The 21,199-nt window shown below is 40.8% G+C and overlaps 1 protein-coding gene across 1 annotated transcript in view; it reads left to right on the forward strand.

Annotated features, from left to right (window-relative positions):
• The window catches only part of tmem178bb (transmembrane protein 178Bb), a 209,913-nt gene that overhangs the window by 53,139 nt on the left and 135,575 nt on the right, over window positions 1-21,199 (forward strand). The window contains exon 3 of the mRNA XM_070992069.1: window positions 17,096-17,209. Within this exon, the coding sequence (XP_070848170.1) occupies window positions 17,096-17,209 (114 nt within the window). The remainder of the gene's footprint in view (window positions 1-17,095; window positions 17,210-21,199) is intronic.

Genomic DNA, 21,199 nt, shown 5'->3' on the forward strand with positions numbered 1-21,199 from the left:
TTTTAGACTTTTATTTTGTAGAGGAAATCTGGTTTTCTTTTTTATCTACTTCCTTTATTGTTGACAACACACTTTCCTTTTAACCTTTCTTCCATTTTAACAAACCTATTTTAACTTATATTTTTATTTTTGCATATAAACAACCCCTCCCTCCTCCCTGTGCCCCCCCTTCTTTCTCTTTTCATTTCAAAAGTCACCAGCATTTCCTCCTAGGAAAGCCTTTCCCTCCTCAGATGGTCACAATGCACCCTTATCTAAACCTAACCCTTAACGCGAATCTACACTCTAAACTTTAATGATTTACATTACAGGGACATATATGTTTTGTCCCCAAAATGTGACTGTGTAAAAAGATATATGTCCCCACAAGGAATACATGCACATGCACAGCTGACTTCCCACTTACAGTTGCTATGATCCAGCAGGAGATGAGTTTCATTGTATGAGGATATTGATAGAGATAAAATAACAGACAGCTGGTGTTTGTGAATACAGTGTGGTCGGGCTGTAGTCCAACCCCCCCGCCTTCAACCTGCTAAAGCCTCCAGCCCCTGTGCATCCTCCCAGCTGGGAGACTGCAGCATCAGGATGGCGGTGATGCCTCGCCTGCCTGCTCTCCATTCTAATCCCATGGGTCTGGGTGTAGGAGCAGGGACAGAGGGAGAGATGAAGTGGGTCACACAAAAATGAGGTCATGCAGGGCTTGAACTGTAGCAGGACCACCCATCTGGCAAAGAGCTGTCCATCCTGTCTGCCATGGGCACGAATGAAACAGGGCAAGACAGCTGACTCTTAGTTCCCCAATCTGAGAGCTCAAATGATGATTTTTTTTTAGAAATCTTTGTTTTCATGGATTTGTTCAGTAAAGAGAACTGAAATTGCTTCAGAAATCTATCCCAGTTAATGTACCTTGTTTCATATAATTTGATTTGAAAAGTCCAATGGTCCCTTATATTCATGTATTGACATGAAATGCTTCATTGTTCTCTGCAGAGGTAGTTACGTCCATCGATAAGTTTGCTGTTCTACTCACCTGTTTGACTGGCATTCTGTAAGTCTTAAATATTTCTGATTATTCAGGTCATTCACACAAACATATAATATAACCAATCCACTCAACCTCTCAGGTCCAACTACTCATAATTTTCAAACATTGTAATCACTGGCCAACATACACACACACACGCATTGAGCATGGATCTTTGCTGAGTTCGGTCCTTGCGGCCACAGACACACATTTGGCTCCTTTGTTTCATTAGCTATGTTTACATGGACACAAATAATTGGAATAAAGGCCCAATCAGATTAAAAATGCTTTATGTAAACACGTCAATCGGAAGATTCTGATCCGATCGGTCCATTCGGAAAGAAATTTCATTCCGAAAGAGAGAGGTGGTTTATGCCGATCATTATTCCGAACGGTGCCCATGTACACACCCATTCGGATCCTGTCTTGCTGGTTGGAGTAAATATATCTCCACTGCGGATGTGTGCACGCCAGCGTGACACATTTCCGCCTTTGCGGCCGCCGTTCATTTTTCGGCGAGCAGCAAAACTGGTCTGTTGCTGACACAACTTTCTTGCTGGAAACTTTAAGAGATCTCAGAATTGTTGAACGTCTTGATGGTCGAAAGGCTAGAAACACCGAGTTGTACAAACAAGTTCATGAAAAGCTGCAGGAAGCCAGAATTCACCGAACCATCGACCAAATCAAAATGTACTGTACTACATTACTATACTATACGTAAGGGATAATGTCCGACGAGGTGTCCACCATCAGAAATGAATAGATGACGCGGAGGCGTGAACGGAGGCGAGTATCCGGCCCGGCGTCTGAGAGTCTACCCACAGCTGTGCTCCTGAGAGTTCTGAGTTTCTGTTGCCATGGTTACCAACTAATGTTTGAGCCACTGCAATAATTTAGAACAATCAGGCTATTTGACCGGAACTTTTTTTTTATAGGTGTCCTATAACACTTTTTAACGAACACCCTGCAGCCAATCAGAATCGAGTATTAACCCAGACCATGGTATAATATACTACTGTACAACAATGTACTGCTGAGCCTGTAACTTAACTACCGTGAACAGCAAAAGCAAAAGTATGCATTTAAACACACGATGAAGGTCCATATTAAAAAAAAAAGAAGAAAAAAAACTACATTAACAGACACTGAGCCAGAGGGGAGGAAAATAAAATGTAAGCACAAAGAGTGAATGAGCCGAGGACGTGCAGACAACGCTGCGATTGTTTTCTTCTACTACTATTTCCGCAAAATTAGACAACTCTGCGCATGCCCAAATTATTTACTCTGATTAAACGCTTGGTGCATGTATACGCAAGTCATGATTGGATAATTTTATTTAGTGTCCATGTAAACAGTGGATTTGGAATTTCCAATCAACCAAGGTTTAGATCAGATTGGAGAAATTTGCGCATGTAAACATAGCTAATGTCATACAGTTTCTCCAACTGTTTCATATGACTTCTTTTTCTTCTTACTCTGCACCTGATGTGACTTAAATTGCAGAGAAGTACAGTACTTGTGATACAAAGTACTGAAGTAAAAGTACATGTATTGTACATACATGTATGAGTAAATATACACAATAAAGAACTAGTGTACACAAAATGAGTAAAGGTAATCTCTTACTTCCACACCATGTGGTTTTTAATGCTACAGTCTTGGTTTGGTATGACTGGTAGCTTGTGGTGTCTAATGTTTGGTAATGTTTGGTAATGTTAACAAACTTTACGTGAGATCAAGTGTGGGGTTCTCCAGGGGTCAATTTTAGGTCCAGCTCTTTTTAATCTTTACATGCTACCCCTCGGGGACGTCATCAGGAGGCATGGCATCAGCTTCCATAATTATGCTGATGATACACAACTTTACATTGCCGTGTCTCCTGATGACACAGGGCCAACTGATGCCCTTTTTAACTGCATTTTAGACATTAAGTCATGGATGGCAGAAAATTTCCTTTAGCTCAACTAGGACAAAACAGAGGTTATGGTCATTGGTCCTGAAGGCCAGAGAGAGAAACTTTTACCAAAACTACAGGATCTTAAACCAACACATTCTGTAAAAATCTGGGTGTGATTTTTTGATTATGAGCTTACTTTTATTCCACACATCAAAAACCTAACAAAGATAGGTTTTTACCATCTTAAGAATATAGCGAGTCCACCCATTTCTCTCTTAGGCCAGCACAGAGGTGCTGATGCATGCTTTTATCTCTTGTCGCTTAGATTACTGTAATGCCCTGCTCTCTGGTCTTCCCAAAAAGAGTATCTCCAATCTTCAATTACTACAGAATTCAGCCGCACCAGTCCTGACAAGGACCAGAGGGTGATAGCACATTACATCAGTTTTAAAATCGCTGCATTGGCTCCCCGTGTGTTTCAGGATAGGTTTTAAGGTTCTTTTATTAGTTTTTAAATGTCTTAACGGTCTCGGGGCTTCTTATTTATCCGACCTACATTTACCCTATCAACCCTCGCGGACCCTGAGGTCCTCCGGCACTGGCCTCTTAACCATACCAAAAGTAAGAACTAAAATACATGCAGAGGCGGCTTTAAGTTATTATGGCCCCCGATTGTGGAACAGCCTGCCGGAGAACCTCAGTGCCGCAGAGACTGTTGATGTTTTTAAAAAGAGGCTCAAGACCCACCTTTTTAATCAGGCTTTCCATTGATTTGTTTGATTTATCTTATTCCTTTAATCAGGCTTCTTATCATATTTAATTTTTATTTGTATCTTATTTTAGTTGCATGTTTTAACAACATGCTTAATTACTATTTATTTCATTTATTCATTTTGTTTAATTTTATGCTTTTGTCTTAGTCCCTTGGTTTTTAGCTCCAGTTTTTCCTCATGGGGCCACCCACACTGGGTGCTGCTTTTGGTCTACTGATGGGGGCGCTGCTGAGGGGACGGCTCTGGCCTGGATGGCTGGAGGCCTCTGCACCTTGGTGTGGGGCCTCCTGTCTGCCTGGGTCGGGGTGGTCTTCGGCGGTGCTCCCTAGTCATGGGCCAGGGCCCTCTCAGTGTGGATGGTCCCCAAAGGTGGCTTATTCCTTGCCTTGTCCATATGGGTGTGTGTGCAGGTGTGTGTGCGTGCGTGCATGATGCATGTCTGTGAGTGTGTGTCTGTATATGTCTCTGTATGTATCTATGGGGGCGGGAGGACTGGGTTTTCTTCTTTGTTGTTTTTAGCCTCTGTGAGGCACTTTGTGTTGCTTTTAAGTATGAAAAGTGCTATATAAATTAAGTTTGATTGATTGATTGAGGTATTTAACTTTTTGGATTACAGCCTACAAATTGCAGTAAATATACGGTATAGAAAATGGATGGATGGATGGATTAAAACTGTGGGAACTATTATAACTCTTAACTATACTATTATAATGACTATGACTACTATGACAAGAACTTCTGGATCCAGAGATTCCCCAGTTACAGGGAAGCAGTTGTTTGGGGTTGGGGAAATCCTTTTCTTGCTGTCAGAGCCAGAACAGTAGATCAGTAGATCGATGTCTGTTTCTGTCTGCCTCATGGGGGGTAATGTTACAATCTTCCCTGGGCCCTAAAATCCCTCAACCTCAAAAGAATATCTGTCTCTCTGATTAAAAGAACATTAGTGCAGTAGTTCAGCCTGACTCTTTACCAAATGGCTGAATATGTTCCCCAGTCTAATCCTTACCTTAATCATAATTTGACTTGCAAGTCTATCCTTAAACACAACCATCTTTAATCCCTTGACTAACAGCCAATCCTAAGAATAAAACTGAACAACTGGTGAAAAAGTAAAATCCAACTCTTGGCTGGAATAATGATTAGTTTGTAGTGTTGGGGAGCAGCAATGCTCTACAGAATGTTTAACTACATTTACCAGTAGCTTCCAGGTAGTGTAACTACATTCCCAGTCAATAGGTGCTTTGAGGGGAGATGAGGGGGGATTCCATTCTCCTTGTTAAATGACCAAACTGCACACCACTTGTTAATCTGCCATTCCCCCTTTCTGTCCCCTAGCAACAGTGAGAGTGCAGGGGCGGGGGGGATGTTTAGTCAGACATGTTAGTCTTGTCTGCCTGACTCATTGATCCATGGGGCTCTATTTTCAATTCCGCCGGCAGCACGGCGCAGGCGCGGCGCAAAGTCAGGTCTTCGACGATGGGGCGTGGCGGCACAGACTTTGGTATTGTCGTGCACATCTCAGTCCCACCCAGCAGCGCAACTCGGAAGGAGGGAGGGAAGAAGGCGTGGATTGGGTTTGACACAGCCCAGTCCAATCTTCACCAATCACACCAGCTCCTCGCCTCACCTTTAAAAACGCCGCTAGCGAGGCGCATGGCAAGTTTCGAGGATGACTGAGCACTGTCTGATGCCCAAACTTCTCCCAGGAGGAGACTGACATTCTGGTCCGGGAGGTCCAGGCTCGCACACAGTGGCCGTATCTACGGCCTCACGAAATTTATTTCAATACTGTCTATCTGTTTAGTGTGGAAAGTTATTGATCGTGTTTTTTGAACTGATGTAACTGCAAATACTCACTTAATGACAAAGCTGGGCGGCGAGGTGCTCCCTCCTCTCCCGTACACTCTGCTGCTCTCCCAGTTGACACGGCACATGCAGTTCAGCCTCTCTCCGTTTTAAGTCCCTTAATGTGTCCTCCGTGAGTTCATAGTGACATCCACGTTGTACAGCCATGTTGTGTAAAACACAACATGCCACAAAGAATGCACCGACACTCTGAGGGCTGTATAACCCTAACCCTAACCCTTAATGAACCACCTGTGCGATCCAGACATCTAAAACGCATTTTGAGAACCCCAAATTTGCGTTCAATGACTGACCGAGCACTGCTGAAAACACCGTTAAAACCACATTGCCGTCTTGTTGACGGTGTGATATATGGCGTCATCAACCACGTTTTCAGTGGATAGCTGTTATCACCTAGCAGCCACCCATCCAGAGGGGTGTCCCCCTGAAAGACTGTAGGGATGCTAGAATTTGCCAGAGTCATGTGCCGACCGAAAGTGGCATACACGTTTGTCACCAGGCAATTTGAGTCACAGATCACCAGATATCTCTGTTTCACCTGTGTACATTTGGTCAGGTTGAGTGACCATTACGCGTGCCGAACGCGTTTTCGATGTGGTCATGTGAGATACTGATCAAAATTTATAAATTTAGGTCTGACTGTATGTGCTGACTCAGAGCGTTGCATTGAATCGTGGCTGTTGTTAATTATTGATCGCAGTGAAATGCCAGACACTGTGGAAACCTGCCTGTGAGGTATTGGTGACATGAGCGCACGACTCTGCCGGTTTACGAAAATCCACTTGCCCGGCGGTGCGCCGCTGGCACACAGAGTTGACCAGGTCTGGGGTGGCGAGCTTTCAGCACACTCTTGCGCTGACTCATTATGCCGACACCTCCCCCTACTGCGCCGTAACTCCCATCCTGATTTACCTTTGTGCGCCTCGGTGTACCAAAATACCAAGTGCGCTGTGCGCCTGCCTGTGTTGCATGAAAATACCACTGGGCGGAGTGTGCACCCTGCGCCGCGCCGGCGGAAGAATCGAAAATAGAGCCCATTATTTGACTAAGGTTTGTGGAAGTTAGAATCCCTGCCCCTGACCATGACTCTGAAATATCAGTAGCCTAACTGTGCTGTGTATTGATAAATCAATGGCGCTGTCCATTGTCCTGAAGTAGCAGACAGATTTGTAAGTGTGCCTTTTTCTTGCTCTACGCCCTGTCAGTTTCATCTGGGATCTATAATATTCTCTTACATTTTATTTTCCCTTGAAGAGGAAAACAGAAAGTCATTATTGAAAACAGTTGCTGATATTCAGTTTCAGTGCCAAGAGTCCAAATTACATTCAATGACAACATTTTTTAATGTCCAATGCCAATATTTTTTACATGATTTCTTTTTACACTATCTATGCATGACAACTATAGTGTGGTCAAGGTTAGGGAAGTATCATGGTTAAAACATACAAAACTGTGCTGAAGGTATGGTAAAAATTAGAATATTAGAAAATTTGACTAAAATTCAGGAAAAGTTGTGGTCATGGTTAAGAACCAGGAAATATTGTTGAATTATGGCAGGACATGAATTCCAGTCTCATGCATGAACAGCCGATCTACCATCCCTGCCTCCACACCCTTATTTTCCACTGACTTCCTATATTAGTACTGAATAAAGATTTCCCAGTTTGATCATAAGGATCAGTAACAGGGCAGATCCATTAAAGTAAACATGACTAAATGTAGATCCTTTCTTTAATAGTCTCCACTGTGTTTTTTCCACCTCAGCTTCAGTGTTACAGCACTGCTCTCTTTTTCGACAGCCAGCTCTGCAGTGTGAGCATTTCACTGCAGATGCAAGTGAGAGTTAGTGTGTGAATATGACAATTATTTGGTCGCGTCAGTGAGTGACTCTTAAGACAGACAGCCAGATTGGCAAATCTGACTAAATTACTAAATTGCAGTGCTAACAATTCTGATATCCCTCTCTTTCTTGCTAGCAAAAGGCAGTTTAAAAAAATTCAGGGGGCAGTTTTTAGCCAGTGCTGACCATCACTTCCACTGGTTAGATGAATAACGTTGGTAGCAGGTTATCAGCAGTCCCTAATTAACAAAACTGTAACTTGTTTTTTTTATCTGGATTAAGTGCTTTCTGCAGCTGGTGTCAGCTCCACTGTGTAAAACCACTGTACAATTACAAGTGCGCTGTGTCAAACAGAGTGACGTGTCTTCTCGAGTAATTAATCACATCAATTTCAGGAGTTGCCTTTTCGCATTAAACTTGCATTCATATCTCTAATTTAAGATTGTAAATGTAATAATTTTTAATCAAGCAAATCAAGCCAAGATCAAGAAGATGTGGAGACTTAAGTAACTACAGCTGTTATTTCAATGTGTCAGATACATATTGAGTCAACATTTTGGTAAAAATAAGTTTTGGATTGGATTCATTTTTGGCAGATACCCAACATTAAAGGACTCTGATCGTGACCAGGCCCAAAACTTGACTGGGGCATCCTTAGTACTGGAGGTTGGTACTGTGCTGCAGAATCATCCAATACAAGCACAGGTCCGTAGAATCAGAATCAGAATCAGAATCAGAATTCCTTTATTGATCCCCGAGGGGAAATTGTTTTTTGTACAGTGCTCCACACAAAACAGAATTACAGATTAGAATAAAAAAGAGAGAAAGAACAAGAAGGAATAAATATATATAATGGCAATATTAAGAAACAGAATATTAATACTAAAGATATATGTAAATAAGAAATATACAACACAAATTCAGAAATATACAACACAAAATATGCAACACAATGAAATGTACAGTAATAAAAATAAGTAATATACTGAGTATATTGGATGTGCAAAAAAATGTGCAAAATGGAATCAGATGTGCAAAGTGAAATTGTAAAATATTCAACAGAACAGACCAGACAGTGACAGTGAAGTCCAAGGGCCATTCAGAGGGAGGAGTTGTACAGGTTAATGGCCACAGGCAGGAATGATTTCCTGTATCATTCAGTCCTCAGTTTTGGTGGTATTAGTCTCTTACTGAACGTACTCCTGTGCCTGGCCAGCACATCATGAAGTGGGTGTGAGACATTGTCCATGATAGTCCTTAGCTTATTCTGATAGTCCTTAGCTTATTCTGATAGTCCTTAGCTTATTCAAAGGAATGCTGGACTGTGTGTTTTGTTTGCCAGGACCCTCCAACAGATTTTCCTAAACCACAGTGAGTTGATCAAAGGTGTATTTTTACATTTTGATGGAGGTAGGTCTCTGTACTGAATACACAGAGATTAAACTGATATCCTTTTTGCCGCCATTTATGATACTGTCTTTCAGCATTAGCTTCTTGAGATTCTTCTGTCAAATGTTACAGTCATTAAAGGACACTCTTACAGTTCTTCATCTTCATCATCAAGACAGCAGAGAGCTGAAGACACATTTACAACTAACCTCTAACCAAAGGTCAAGCACCACTATGAGGATGAGAGTAGACTGCCTCCCTCTACTGTCAGTTATTCTGAAGTCTCTGAGTCCAGAAATACTCAGCTGAAAAAATGACCATTATGCACATATCCAGACAGCACAGATACAATATACACACATTGACAGTAATGCATACAAACACACACACAAACGCACACACACACACACACACAGAGAGAGAGAGAGAGAGAGAAAGAGAGAGAGAGAGAGAGAGAGAGAGAGAGAGAGAGAGAGAGAGAGAGAGAGAGAGAGAGAGAGAGACCCACTCCTTCAGTTCAATCACTTCCAGTCACCATCAGTAACAGAGAGGAAATGTCTGGCTCAGAGATGTTTGCAGAAGGCTGAAGGGCAATTTGGCTAAAATGACTGAGTTAAAAATCCATTTGGGAGAGTAGGAGCAATATGCCCCAGCCTCAGTGATGGAAGGAGTGCTTCTCAGGGCGTAATGTTGTGTAATGTGTGCAAATGCCCGAGTTCTGGAATAAGGCTTCCTCGGGTGTCATCGTGAGCAGAGACTAGCAGCAAAAGGCGTTAGTGTAGCGCTCGCTAGTCAGGAAATCAAATTGTGAAGGTGCAGTGCAGCTTCAGGCCGAGGGAGTAGATGGTGATTGATGTAGAAGGATATTGAATGTATCACACAAGCCTGGCATCAGATTACTCATTCTCTATTCCATCTTCATGGACATCCTTACAGTGTGTGATGCCCCTACATTCATCTTGACTTTGATAATAATGAAACTAATACTTGCTACTTACTACTATTAATACAACAGCAACAACAACAACAACAATAAGAATAATAATAATAGTACATTTTATTTATAGAGCACTTGTCAGGGTAAATACTTTACGCAATTTTTTCTGTGGGTGTGGATGCTCTGCTTATATATATATATATATATATATATATATATATATATATATATATATATATATATATATATATATATATATATATATATATATATATATATCAAATTGTGAATTGTCAAATAATATTTTGTTGTCTCATTGATTTTGTGCTGTATAGCATACATTATGTGTGCTACTTCTTTCAATCTGTTGCAAATCAAGGGCTTGTAGTATTTTTTTATCAGGATCTTATATGTCTTCAAGTGAAATTCTGGGTATCTATCTGATATTTATAACAGTTGAAAAGACTATGTGTAATGTGAAAGGTGTTGCTTAAAAAGTAGAACTCACCGAGCAGCCTCTCTTTGTTCATGTCCAATTTTATTATAATGTGTAATTTAAAATTTCGAGAGGTTCATATCAATGTATTATCAATGTAATATCAGCAGTTGAAATCCTCCACCCTTTTTTCAGTGTAGTTAAGGAACTGCATAAGACTTCATTGAGTCACCCCTTCATCTGAAAGTGAGATAATATTGAACTTTGATTCATCAGGTGGACACAAATGCGACTCCACACGAATGCTATTGCTGCTCTGTGTCTAAACTATTTGATAACACATGCGAAGTAACAACTTTATTTATTGGCTGTGTTTTTTGCTGTCCCCAAGTGGCCAAAAACATTGATAGATACAGCTTTACAATAGGACACAGCAACATGGGCTTACAGAATGAAATCCAGTTGTATTGCAAAAAAAAAAAAGATTTTTCCGTCATGGTTCTCTTGTGCTGTTTCTTTCACTCTCAACATGTTCCTGTGTGCTTGCCAGGCCCAGGACTGAGTCACGCGGCTGCTGCTGTAGGAACGGCTGTTGAATGCTGCAAAAAGCTGTTGACTCATGTTACTTCAGATCCTCAGTGACCCAGACCAAATGACTTTGTTTTGGAGCGAATACATAATTGCTCCTCTACAGGTAAATATTTGGAAATGGTCGAGACCGGGCTGCTGATTGCTGCATTTTGAACATTTTAGGATTTTTTAAAAAGGCATTTCCCTTTATAAATATTTAAATTGGAATACTGGATTACCTGAGGCATGAATATATTTTAGGAAATGCACTCTAAAAGCAGACTCAGTGGGTTCACAAAATGTGCTTTTGTCCTCATTCTCCAGTCTACATCATGTTAGTTACTGCTGTAAAATTTAGAGGACCTTGATCATTTTCTGGGTAAAAAGTTTTGCTTAGCAACACCTATCCAGTTAGTTGTATCCATGTATATTGTGTCATTTGTGACTAATTTCATTTCATCTTAAAAGTCGACTTGCTGTCACAGTGATAGGTGAAAGACATGACTAGAATCAGCTTTACAGTTTTGTTGCATCTACCATAATAAAGATAACTTTGTCTTTGCCCTGTTGAACTTTAATAACAATTGCTCATTCTTTGCCATAGCTGTGAACATTAGCATTGCTACTTGGCTATCACCTGTGTTCTTGGAAAAAAGTCTGTTGTGGTTCTTTTGGTTATTCAATTTATTTTCTGGCCCACACTTTCCCATCCTAATGTTGCAATATTGCAAGTTACAAAACACAGCACTTCCATAATGATCAGTACTGTATATTCATGGCCGGATCTTCTTCACTCAGGTATTACACATAATTTTAAACAGACCTGGGACCTGTGGTAATAGAACAGGACCCAGCCTGGTCTGACTGACCATATAAAACATGGATCCAAACCCATACAGGTCCTTGGTTGGGTCTCAGGTTCTTCAGTTCAGATCTATCAATGACAACCTCCAAAGTGAAGGTGTATTATTTTACGGAATATTATGCTGAATGTATCATTACAACATGGAGGAAATTAAAACAAAGCTGATCAGAAAATACAGAGGCTTTAAGCTAGTGACAGATCTTCTCTCTGTAATGCACACACATGTACTGTATGCCTGCTATCTGATGCTCAGTGTTATCAGTGGGAGAGCTGGGGGGAGGATAAGCCCAGCATTAGCTCAGAGCCAGCGAGAGCTGAGAGCTCAGCTGGCTGTGTGGTGACTAGCTTTTGTTTTATTACAGACCCCCTCTGATGAAAATCAAATATTTTAACCTTGTTAATATGTCCATATGGTGTTGTTTATATGCTGCAAGACATATCCTAACAGTCATGGTGGATGGCATGGTGGATGGTGGATCACATGGTGGATCACTTCCAGCCTTGGAACTGCAGTGTAAAATGACCGTCTCACAAACAAGGATTCAGACAGAAAAGGTTTCATATGTAACAAAGGAACCAATCCCGTCAACTTGTGGCGTCGGCTAGGGTGAAGCAAGGGATATCAGAGGAGAAGCCAGGTATAGGTACATATTGGTATTTTGTTCTGTTCAGTTCTGTTCTGTTCTGTTCTGCAAAAGGAGAAATGGTGAGCCTTCATGTATTACCAAAGGATCTGGAAGTATGAGAGCCAAATTGTAGCCTGCAGTTAACCTTTTTCCAGAGCACTGTTTTGCCATTAAACTTATACTGAAGTCTGACGTTGTTCCATCCATTTATCCTGGGGACACAGCAAGTATGAGCCAACATGTTAGTCAACCAGTAAGTTTATTTTTCTCATATTTTATCCATTGACTGTGCCCAAACAAATCTGCTGTGTGCTAGATAACATTAGCCTACTTTAGCCTGCCAAGTTACATGATGATTCATGCTGACAGGACATTTTATATGGCTTGAGGGTGGTGACATAGAGAGCGACAGCAAACGTTACTCAGAAAAGTTTGTCAGATAGTTAAGCTCCCGATGAGGTTTGTGTGTTTGATGGGCAGAGTCAAAGCTTCATACAGGTGGTTGAAGGGTGGGTGGAAATAGAGGTGGGGACTACTTTGATCAGCACATACTTCTGTACATGAAGGCAAAGATGTAGAGTAAGCCCATGTATGGCATGAAGGAATTTTTTGCATGGAAAAAATCCTTCTAAATATGCTATTTTGATGAACAGAGATGAGTTTTCAATGCCTGGAGACAATCTGGAACTTTAAAAACTGTCATGGGGGAAACAGCAAGTCACTTTCAGCACATCGTGGCTCTGCAGAGGAAATAAAGAAATGCCTGGTTAATTAGTTCTGCAACAGTACACTGTAGCGCTGTCACTTTTTCAAGGTGGCATTGTTATATGGGGACTGCAAGTGAAAGTGTGGCAAATGTAAGGTTTATTTTGGACTTAACTGGAACTGCAGTGGATATCTTTGAGAACTGTTGCTATAAATTCCCTGGACAAAATGCCCTTGTGATCAAGGAGTCTGTACAGCAGCTAGATATAGCTTGAAAGCTATTGGGCAAGAATATCATGAAATCTGGTATGGATAATCACGATCCCAGTGAACTTTCCCCACAACCCCCCTGAACTTTCGTAAAGCCCCACCATCAGGCCAAATTCCTCACTTTGGCAGAGCCTGTCAAAATTTATTTTCCAGATCACCATGTAATTACTGAACACATACTGATTATCTGCTTCCTAGAAAAGCTTTCTCTCATTTTGGACCATATTACATGCTATATATTCAATAATTATGGTCCTGTCATTCTGCATTTACCAACAACCTTACACTGAAATATGTTGTTGCACACTAGATACAGCATAATTTGCATATTTTTGTGTCACACTTGGTGTCCATCCGTCATTCTACCCAGAATAAAGTCTTGGGTGACTCTATAACATGTTCTTTTTTCTACTGTCAAACTGTACAGTTTTGGCCACCTACTGAAGAGGATTCATGAAGTCATCCATTTATTGATTGTACTTTCATAATATGGGAAGTAAATGGAAATGAAGCTACCAATGTTTGATTTGCTGCTATTATAATGCTTTGTCTTTCACTATTTGATCCCTAGCAAAGGGAATGGCAAGAACTTTAGATTCTAACAAGCCAGAGTATCTTTGGTTCCCTGACTGAGGTGCAAACACTTTCCATTTTTTCTATTGGAGGATGAGAGATGATCAAGAGCACTTCTTGCACTTCTTGTGGTGCCACTGACATGAGAAAATGATTGTTTTCTTCCTTCATCTGCTCAACATCTCTTAACTTAATGGACTCTTGCCACTTTTCAGGACAGGGCCCTCACCCTCCCGTTCTCACCCTTTAAACCCAAGTACTTCTTCAACAACACATCCAGCCCTACCAATATAATAGGACAAGTGTTCCAGAATGACAGTTGGCAGAGAAATATTGATTACCTGAATGGTAAATGTTCATGTGAATGAAGACCAATTACATACAGCCCATCCAAGAATAGTCTTTTAAAACCCTACAATGTCAGTGCATGTAAATTTGAATGTAGACTGTCTTCTCTAAGTGGTTTCCTTAATGTAGTATCTGTATGTGAACATGGAGTGGGGGCTTATTGAACAGTGGTGAGCTCTGTTCAAATAAGTGCTGGTTGGGTAATAGAAGCCCATTCCCAGATTGTTCTGATGAGCCTCTTGTCTTGCTGCCACCAATCGCTCAGAGGCATCAAACATCAGAAAAATCCATATTAGCTCCATGTCTCTACTACACAAAATAGATCACTGCTACAGACCTTTCTGTTCATGCCATAACATCAGCAGAGGTCTGTGTCTTAAAGCCAGCGGGTTACAGTTAAGATTTTCAAACACTATACAGGAGAAGCAACTCTGAGCTAACAGGAGATGTGGCTTAAGGCAAGCCTTCACTGAGGACATGGATCACATATGAACATCACTGATTAATCAATGCTGCATTATGATGCCAGACACTAGGGATGGGAGTGTAAGCTTAGAGCATTTATTGGATTTCACTCCTGAACAGGAGTACCTTCCTGGAGATATAAATGGAGTGACATTTACAGACCAAAGTAACCTGATTGTTAGCCATCCAGTACATGGGCATAGGAACCATTATACATGATAGAGTTTTCAGCTTGGAAATCATATTTTCATATATCCACCTGTCGTAACATTGATGATGTTATCCACATGTCAGAAAGGATATTCTGTACCTTCGAATTTTGATTTATCACTTGCTGCGATGAAGTTATTACTTAATTAGGGGTGCTTGAAAATCACCGTCCTTCAGATTTGACCAACATACTTTTCTCATAACCAGGAAATGTTAAAACCTGTGCAGCTCCCTGACCTCATATGACCAGAGTGGTCAGACTGACAGACAGTCCCACTGACCATTCTACTGCCAGACAGGGCTAAAAATAACAAGAAGTGTTTTTATATATCCTCATGTCTTCAGAGTATATGAATTCAATTCATTTTTTTTATTAATATTATGATTACGGAGACCAGTGTATGGAGACAAATACAAAGATCATTTACAAGCTCCCATTAGTTAAATAATTTTAAGTTTGTATTAGGAGGATGGTAAGAAGTGTGATTGGTGTCATCAAATACATCCCACAACTGCCACACAGATGAAGAGATAGTCATGAATAGGTAATTACCACAGTTGTAGGCACCTTGGTTTGCTTGTTTATACACTCTGTGTGTGTGTGTGTGTGTGTGTGTGTGTGTGTGTGTGTGTGTGTGTGTGTGTGTGTGTGTGTGTGTGTGTGTGTGTGTGTGTGTGTGTGTGTCCACGCGCGTGTGCAGGGGGGGGTCTCAGTTTTTGCAGTTCAAATCTCCCAGGACTCCAATAATGCAATTTTCAGTAAGCCATCCAGTCTTGCCAGTGATAATTAGAGCAGATATGCAGAAATGGTGTCAAACAGAAGCAGCTCTTTCTCCAGCATCCAGAAAATTACAGCCTTGCTGTGAACAATACAGTATTACAGCAACCATTCTCACATTGAGTTAATACTGGCACATGTCCAGTGCTGCCCCTCCAGTGCTGCCCCTGGCAGAGAGCCATACCAAACACATTGTTTCAGAGACAACAGTAAACTCGATCAGATAATTGACAGTGTAGCAACAGGAAACAGCAGACATGAATAGCACATATGACATAAAGTGCAAATATCACAAAATATCCACATAAAGTTGAAATATTGCATGAACATTTTTATACTTAGCTGAGGTGGAAAATTATGTGTGGTTAAAAGCAAAATTTAAAAAAAAAAGTGCATTGGCAATAGAGTTAGCAAATAAATCATGACATGCACGAAGCAGGTGACTTCCACTGAAGCTTCTGTTACACTAAAGATATGAAGAAAGTTGTAGATGAACACACCAGATCTGTGTGACTCAATGAGGAGATCTTAACTTTAATACAAGAAACAAACAGAACTGCCATATTTCCAGCATGTTTCCACATCGTTTTCACTCATTTGTGGTTTAGCTGTGGCTCCTTTGATTGAATGACCTTGTTGGGTCTTATTCTTCTGTAATTCTTCTGGTTTAACAACACATTTCATGGGACCATCTTCTGATTTGCAACTAGGTTTGGTTAAGTTTAGGCAACTGAAACTGCACATGATTAAGGTTAGTGTAAACTTGTACTTTTGCTTGAATTCAGTGTTGGTAGGAGACAGAATACAAACAGTGGTCTTCAGTAAAAGTCAGATGCTCTGTACACCTACGCATCCTGAGATTTCACAGAGGTTAAAACATGTCATGATTCTTCCACCTTTTCTAGTTAGAGAGATGAGTCATTAGTTAAAGGATTAAAAGAGGTTGCTTGTCAGGAAAGTGGTGGCAAGTGTCTGACCAAACAAGCAATAATGTCTTTCTATCTTTCACCATTGTGGTTCAGTATTTGCCAGCTCAGCGTATCTCTATTAATTCAGACATCTTCTGACTGTCATTTTAAGTCGGGTCTACATTGTCAGTGAAACATTTCATCTAGAAATCCCACACACATCAGCAGGCCAGGGGACTCTCAGAGACATTTACAATTATGCCACAAATGGCTCCCTTGACTGATTATTTAATAGCTTTTGAGGAATACGTCAGTTTTCTGACAGCCATTGTGTCAGAGTTGCAGGTAATAGAAATGTATGTTGAAAGTGTTCTTCAGCGTTGACACAATAGTCTCTCATACAACAGCAGATTGCTATTGTTTTAGAAAACACAAGTGATTTGCCAGTGTCTGGGAATTTAATTAATAACTGCAGACATAGCCTCTCCAGCTGAATCATCACACTGTGAAACAATGTTATCTTAACGATCCATTCAGTCCTGCTCCACGTGTCATCCTTGTGGATCTTATGTAATGAGCCATGAGTCAATCCTTTCTTTTTTTTCTCTGCAGGTTCCATTGCAAGGTGCTCCTACATTAAGTATCACTACTCCTCGGCTACGATACCCAAAAACCTCTCCTACAACATCACCAAGACAATAAGGCAGGACGAGTGGCACTCTCTTCGTAAGTCTGCTAGAGTCTCTTTATTTGTATATGGATATGCTTTAGGCTGAGTAAATTTCATGTCACTCTCTGAAAAGTGCTTATATTGTAATATACATTTTAATGAACAGAGGGAGATAAATAGAAATACAGCACATTAGCCAGAGAGTTATTCAATGTGCTCCTCTATCTTTATATTTAATTGACTTTCCTCCCTTGAGCTAACAGTGCCAGCTATTAATGTAGTAATATTCAAGAGCAACGGTATTAAAAAGCAGGAAAATTTCATTGTCATTTAACGTACAGGCTGTAGTACACTCTGGCCTTCATTTCATCTGATCTGTTGTTTCCACTGGTAGAAAAGTGTACCATCTACTTTCTACTGCTCACTTGTGATTACTAAAAGTGACAGTGTACTCTTGAGCCGGTTCAGTGTCTTGCCGTAGGACAGGGAATGGTGTTGTAACACAAATCAAACACTTGCAATCACTTTAAGCACTAGGCCACTCTGCAGGCCAGTGATTAATACTATTTGATGGTGTTATTATGTGAAACTGTGGAACTGTATTTGTCCATTCATCTGTCCAACACTCAGTTCCAGTAAAATAATTCATGCCACTTCTCACCAGATAACCATGAAATGTATTGTCATGGTGACATTAATGATTCACAGAGGATAATTGCTAACCCCTTTTTATGATCTCCCTTGTCTTCTGTGTAGCACCATTTTGATGTGTAATATTACACATCAAAATGTACCTTCTATCAGCATGACGATGACTGAAAATCTCATTTGGAATTAAATGACATTTGCAAAGAATGTCTTGGTTTCATAAACCCAAATGATTTCTGCTGTATATCTAGTGAATTTGGTCCTTCCATTATCTATACCTGTTAATCCAGTAGGAAGCTGGATCTTATCCCAGCTCACAATAAGTGAAAGGGTACACCCTGGGCATCATCACAGGGCTCACACACACACACACACACACACACACACACACACACACACACACACACACACACACACACACACACACACACACACACACACACACACACATGTTTGTATGAGGTGGTGGAGAATGGCCGAGCAAGATCCTGTGCAACCTCCAGACCTAGACTGGCAAGATGGTGGTGGCTAACCAACCACACATCATGTTGATAGACAAACAACAGAGGAAAGCAGTGGTGATAGACATAGTGTGACATCAAGAAGAAGGAACACGAGTAGTTCAAAAAATACCAAGAGTTGAAAGAGGAGTTAGAGAAGATGTGGGGTGTAAAGGCAACTGTGGTACTAGTGGTAATTGGAGCACTGGGGGCAGTGACCAACAGGCTGGGAGGGTGGCTTCAGCAGATTCCAGGAACAACATCTGAGGCCTCTGTCCAGAAGAGCACAGTCCTGGGAGCAGCAAAGATACTGCACAGAACCCTCAAACTCCCAGGACTCCAGCTTGAGGAGGTGTCACATGTCACTTTTGTATGTTAAATATAACAGTAAACAATATTATAACTAGTGCTGTCAGGCGATTAAAAAAATTAATCTAATTAATTACAGGATTTGTAATTAATTAATCTAATTAATCACATTTTAATCTCATATCTGCTAAACGTCCCCAAATAAAGAATTTGAATTCTAGGACATTACAATTCACTGACATTCACATTACAGCTGGTGAATTCTTTTCATCACTGTAGTTCTCGACGGTAGCTGGAAATTAGAGTCAGATGACGCTATCTGAAACGCCTCTTTTAGGCCCTCGTCTTCCACGATTGAAATCGGCCTGCAATCAGCAGCAACCCACTTTGCGATTGAGTTTGTCAGTTTTTCTGTCGTGGCTTTGCTCATTCGTTTTCCCAACTCAGCAAGTGTGGGTTGGCGGAGTGAGCTCACGGTAGCACTAGCGGCACTAGCGGCAACTACATGTTTAGCGTTTAAATGATAATTCAGGCTGGAGCTGCTACGGTGATAGGAAAATTCTTTTTTACACAAGGTACAAATCACTGCGTTCTTGTTAATAGTCCCGTCTTTGTTCTTTTTATAAATAAACTTGCCGTTCAAAGGTCCAAGTAGGCTTGCCTCGCTCTCCGGTGTCGCATCCATGTCTGTTGTCACCCATAGACATATATACGTAGACGCCTCATTGACTGCCGCTTCCTATTGGAGCTGACGTTCAGCCCGGCCGCCATCTTGGATGGGTCTCCCATGCGTCCCCAGTGCATTTATTTCAACGGAGGAAGGTGTATGTCCAGCTCCAATTATCATCATAACTCCTCTAATTTTTACCCGATTTTCACACGGTTTGGTTGTTACAAACGTCAGAGATGTAGTTATGATACAGGACGCTGTCACACATTAAAAACAAATGCTTTCATGCTGAAATACTTTGTCTTTGTTACAGAGCATAATACAGACATATGGTATGCCACATTAATAAATGTATAAATGAATTAATTTTAGATTTTAATAAAGAAACAGTTTGGTTGTTCATTTGATTTCTCTCTCTCTCTCTCTCTCACACACACACACACACACACACACACACACACACACACACGCACACACACACACACACACACAATCATGGCCCTTCTGTACACACCAATAACACAAGAATTTCTTCATTTTTGTTTTTGTGCGCTGAGTTTATTTAATGTAAAGTTAAGCACAGGCACATGCACGCGTGCACACGCACACAACACACGCACAAAAACCAGACATCTCACATAACCTGTTGACATGCGCATTAAACTTTGAGTAAGTTTTTATACTCATTTGTGTTGGAATAAAACTTCACCAAAACAAACGAGGAATAGTCCCGTCTTTGTTTATAAATAAACTTGCCGTTCTAAAGGTCCAAGTAGGCTTGCCTTGCTCTCCGGTGTCGCATCCATGTCTGTTGTCACCCTGCTTTTGACTAGTGGCGCAGGTAGGATGCGACCTGCCACTGCAGCCTACGGGTCACTCATAGGGCCAAATTTAAAATGCTTGCGCATTGACTTGCCACTCATGATTAATTGCGTTAATTTTTATAGCGCGTTAATTTGCAGCGTAATTAATTAATCTAATTAACGCGTTAAACTGACAGCCCTAATTATAACAATAATATAACAATATAACCGGGAAGACTGTCATGACGTGCTGAGCCCATTCACAGTTTCCATGGAGTTACCTCTTTTGATTTTAATGACTCCTTGGCTTTTCCTTCAGTCTCCTTACATGTGGTTTTTACAGGACTAAAGCCAACAACATTTCCAGGATTGCGCAATCAATTTAACCACTGAGCAAAAATCAATAATCTTTGATGGTGGTGGTGATGGTCTTTGATGGTCTTATGTAGAACTGTGGTGTTATGCTAGTCAGTCCATCCATCAGCATCTATCCAGCAGAACCAAAGACATTTACCTTTGACCAACATTTTTGTTAAAGAAAAGATATCTTAAAGACTAATCAAGAAACTTACTGTAAATACTCTTCTATATTCTTCTCTTCCTATGATCTATCTTCATTCCATATATCCAGGTGTTTTTGGTGACTTTTTTAATTCACACCAATGTCAGACTGTACTGTAGAAATGTCAAAACTGAACAGTCACATCATAAGGATGAATTCACTACTGACTGGACTCTTAGCATATTCAAATCATCAGTATGCTGTTTGTTCTTGTCCAACATTCTCCTAAAGAACACATTTCATTAAGGTGTTGTCCAGTCTGAGCCATACTAATTACATATTTGAGTTTTATTTGTCCAGTAAGTCCTGGACCTGTCAAAAATAGACAAAGTAGCTGCAGGGTGACCTCTCTACAGCACTGTTGGCCTGTTTGATTATATCAGCATGTGTACAAGTACTGTGAGTGATCTAGAGGGAGTCTATCTACTTTTAGGATACCTGCCATTCACGAGCCATTCCTCTGGGCATGTTGTAGTTCTCCAGTCGCCTGGCCACTGAGCCAAGTGGAAGCACACCCTGACCTCAAACTGTCACTGTCTGGGTCTGACTAGTCC

Source organism: Chaetodon trifascialis, chromosome 22 (genome assembly GCF_039877785.1).
Source record: "Chaetodon trifascialis isolate fChaTrf1 chromosome 22, fChaTrf1.hap1, whole genome shotgun sequence".
NCBI lineage: Eukaryota > Metazoa > Chordata > Actinopteri > Chaetodontiformes > Chaetodontidae > Chaetodon > Chaetodon trifascialis.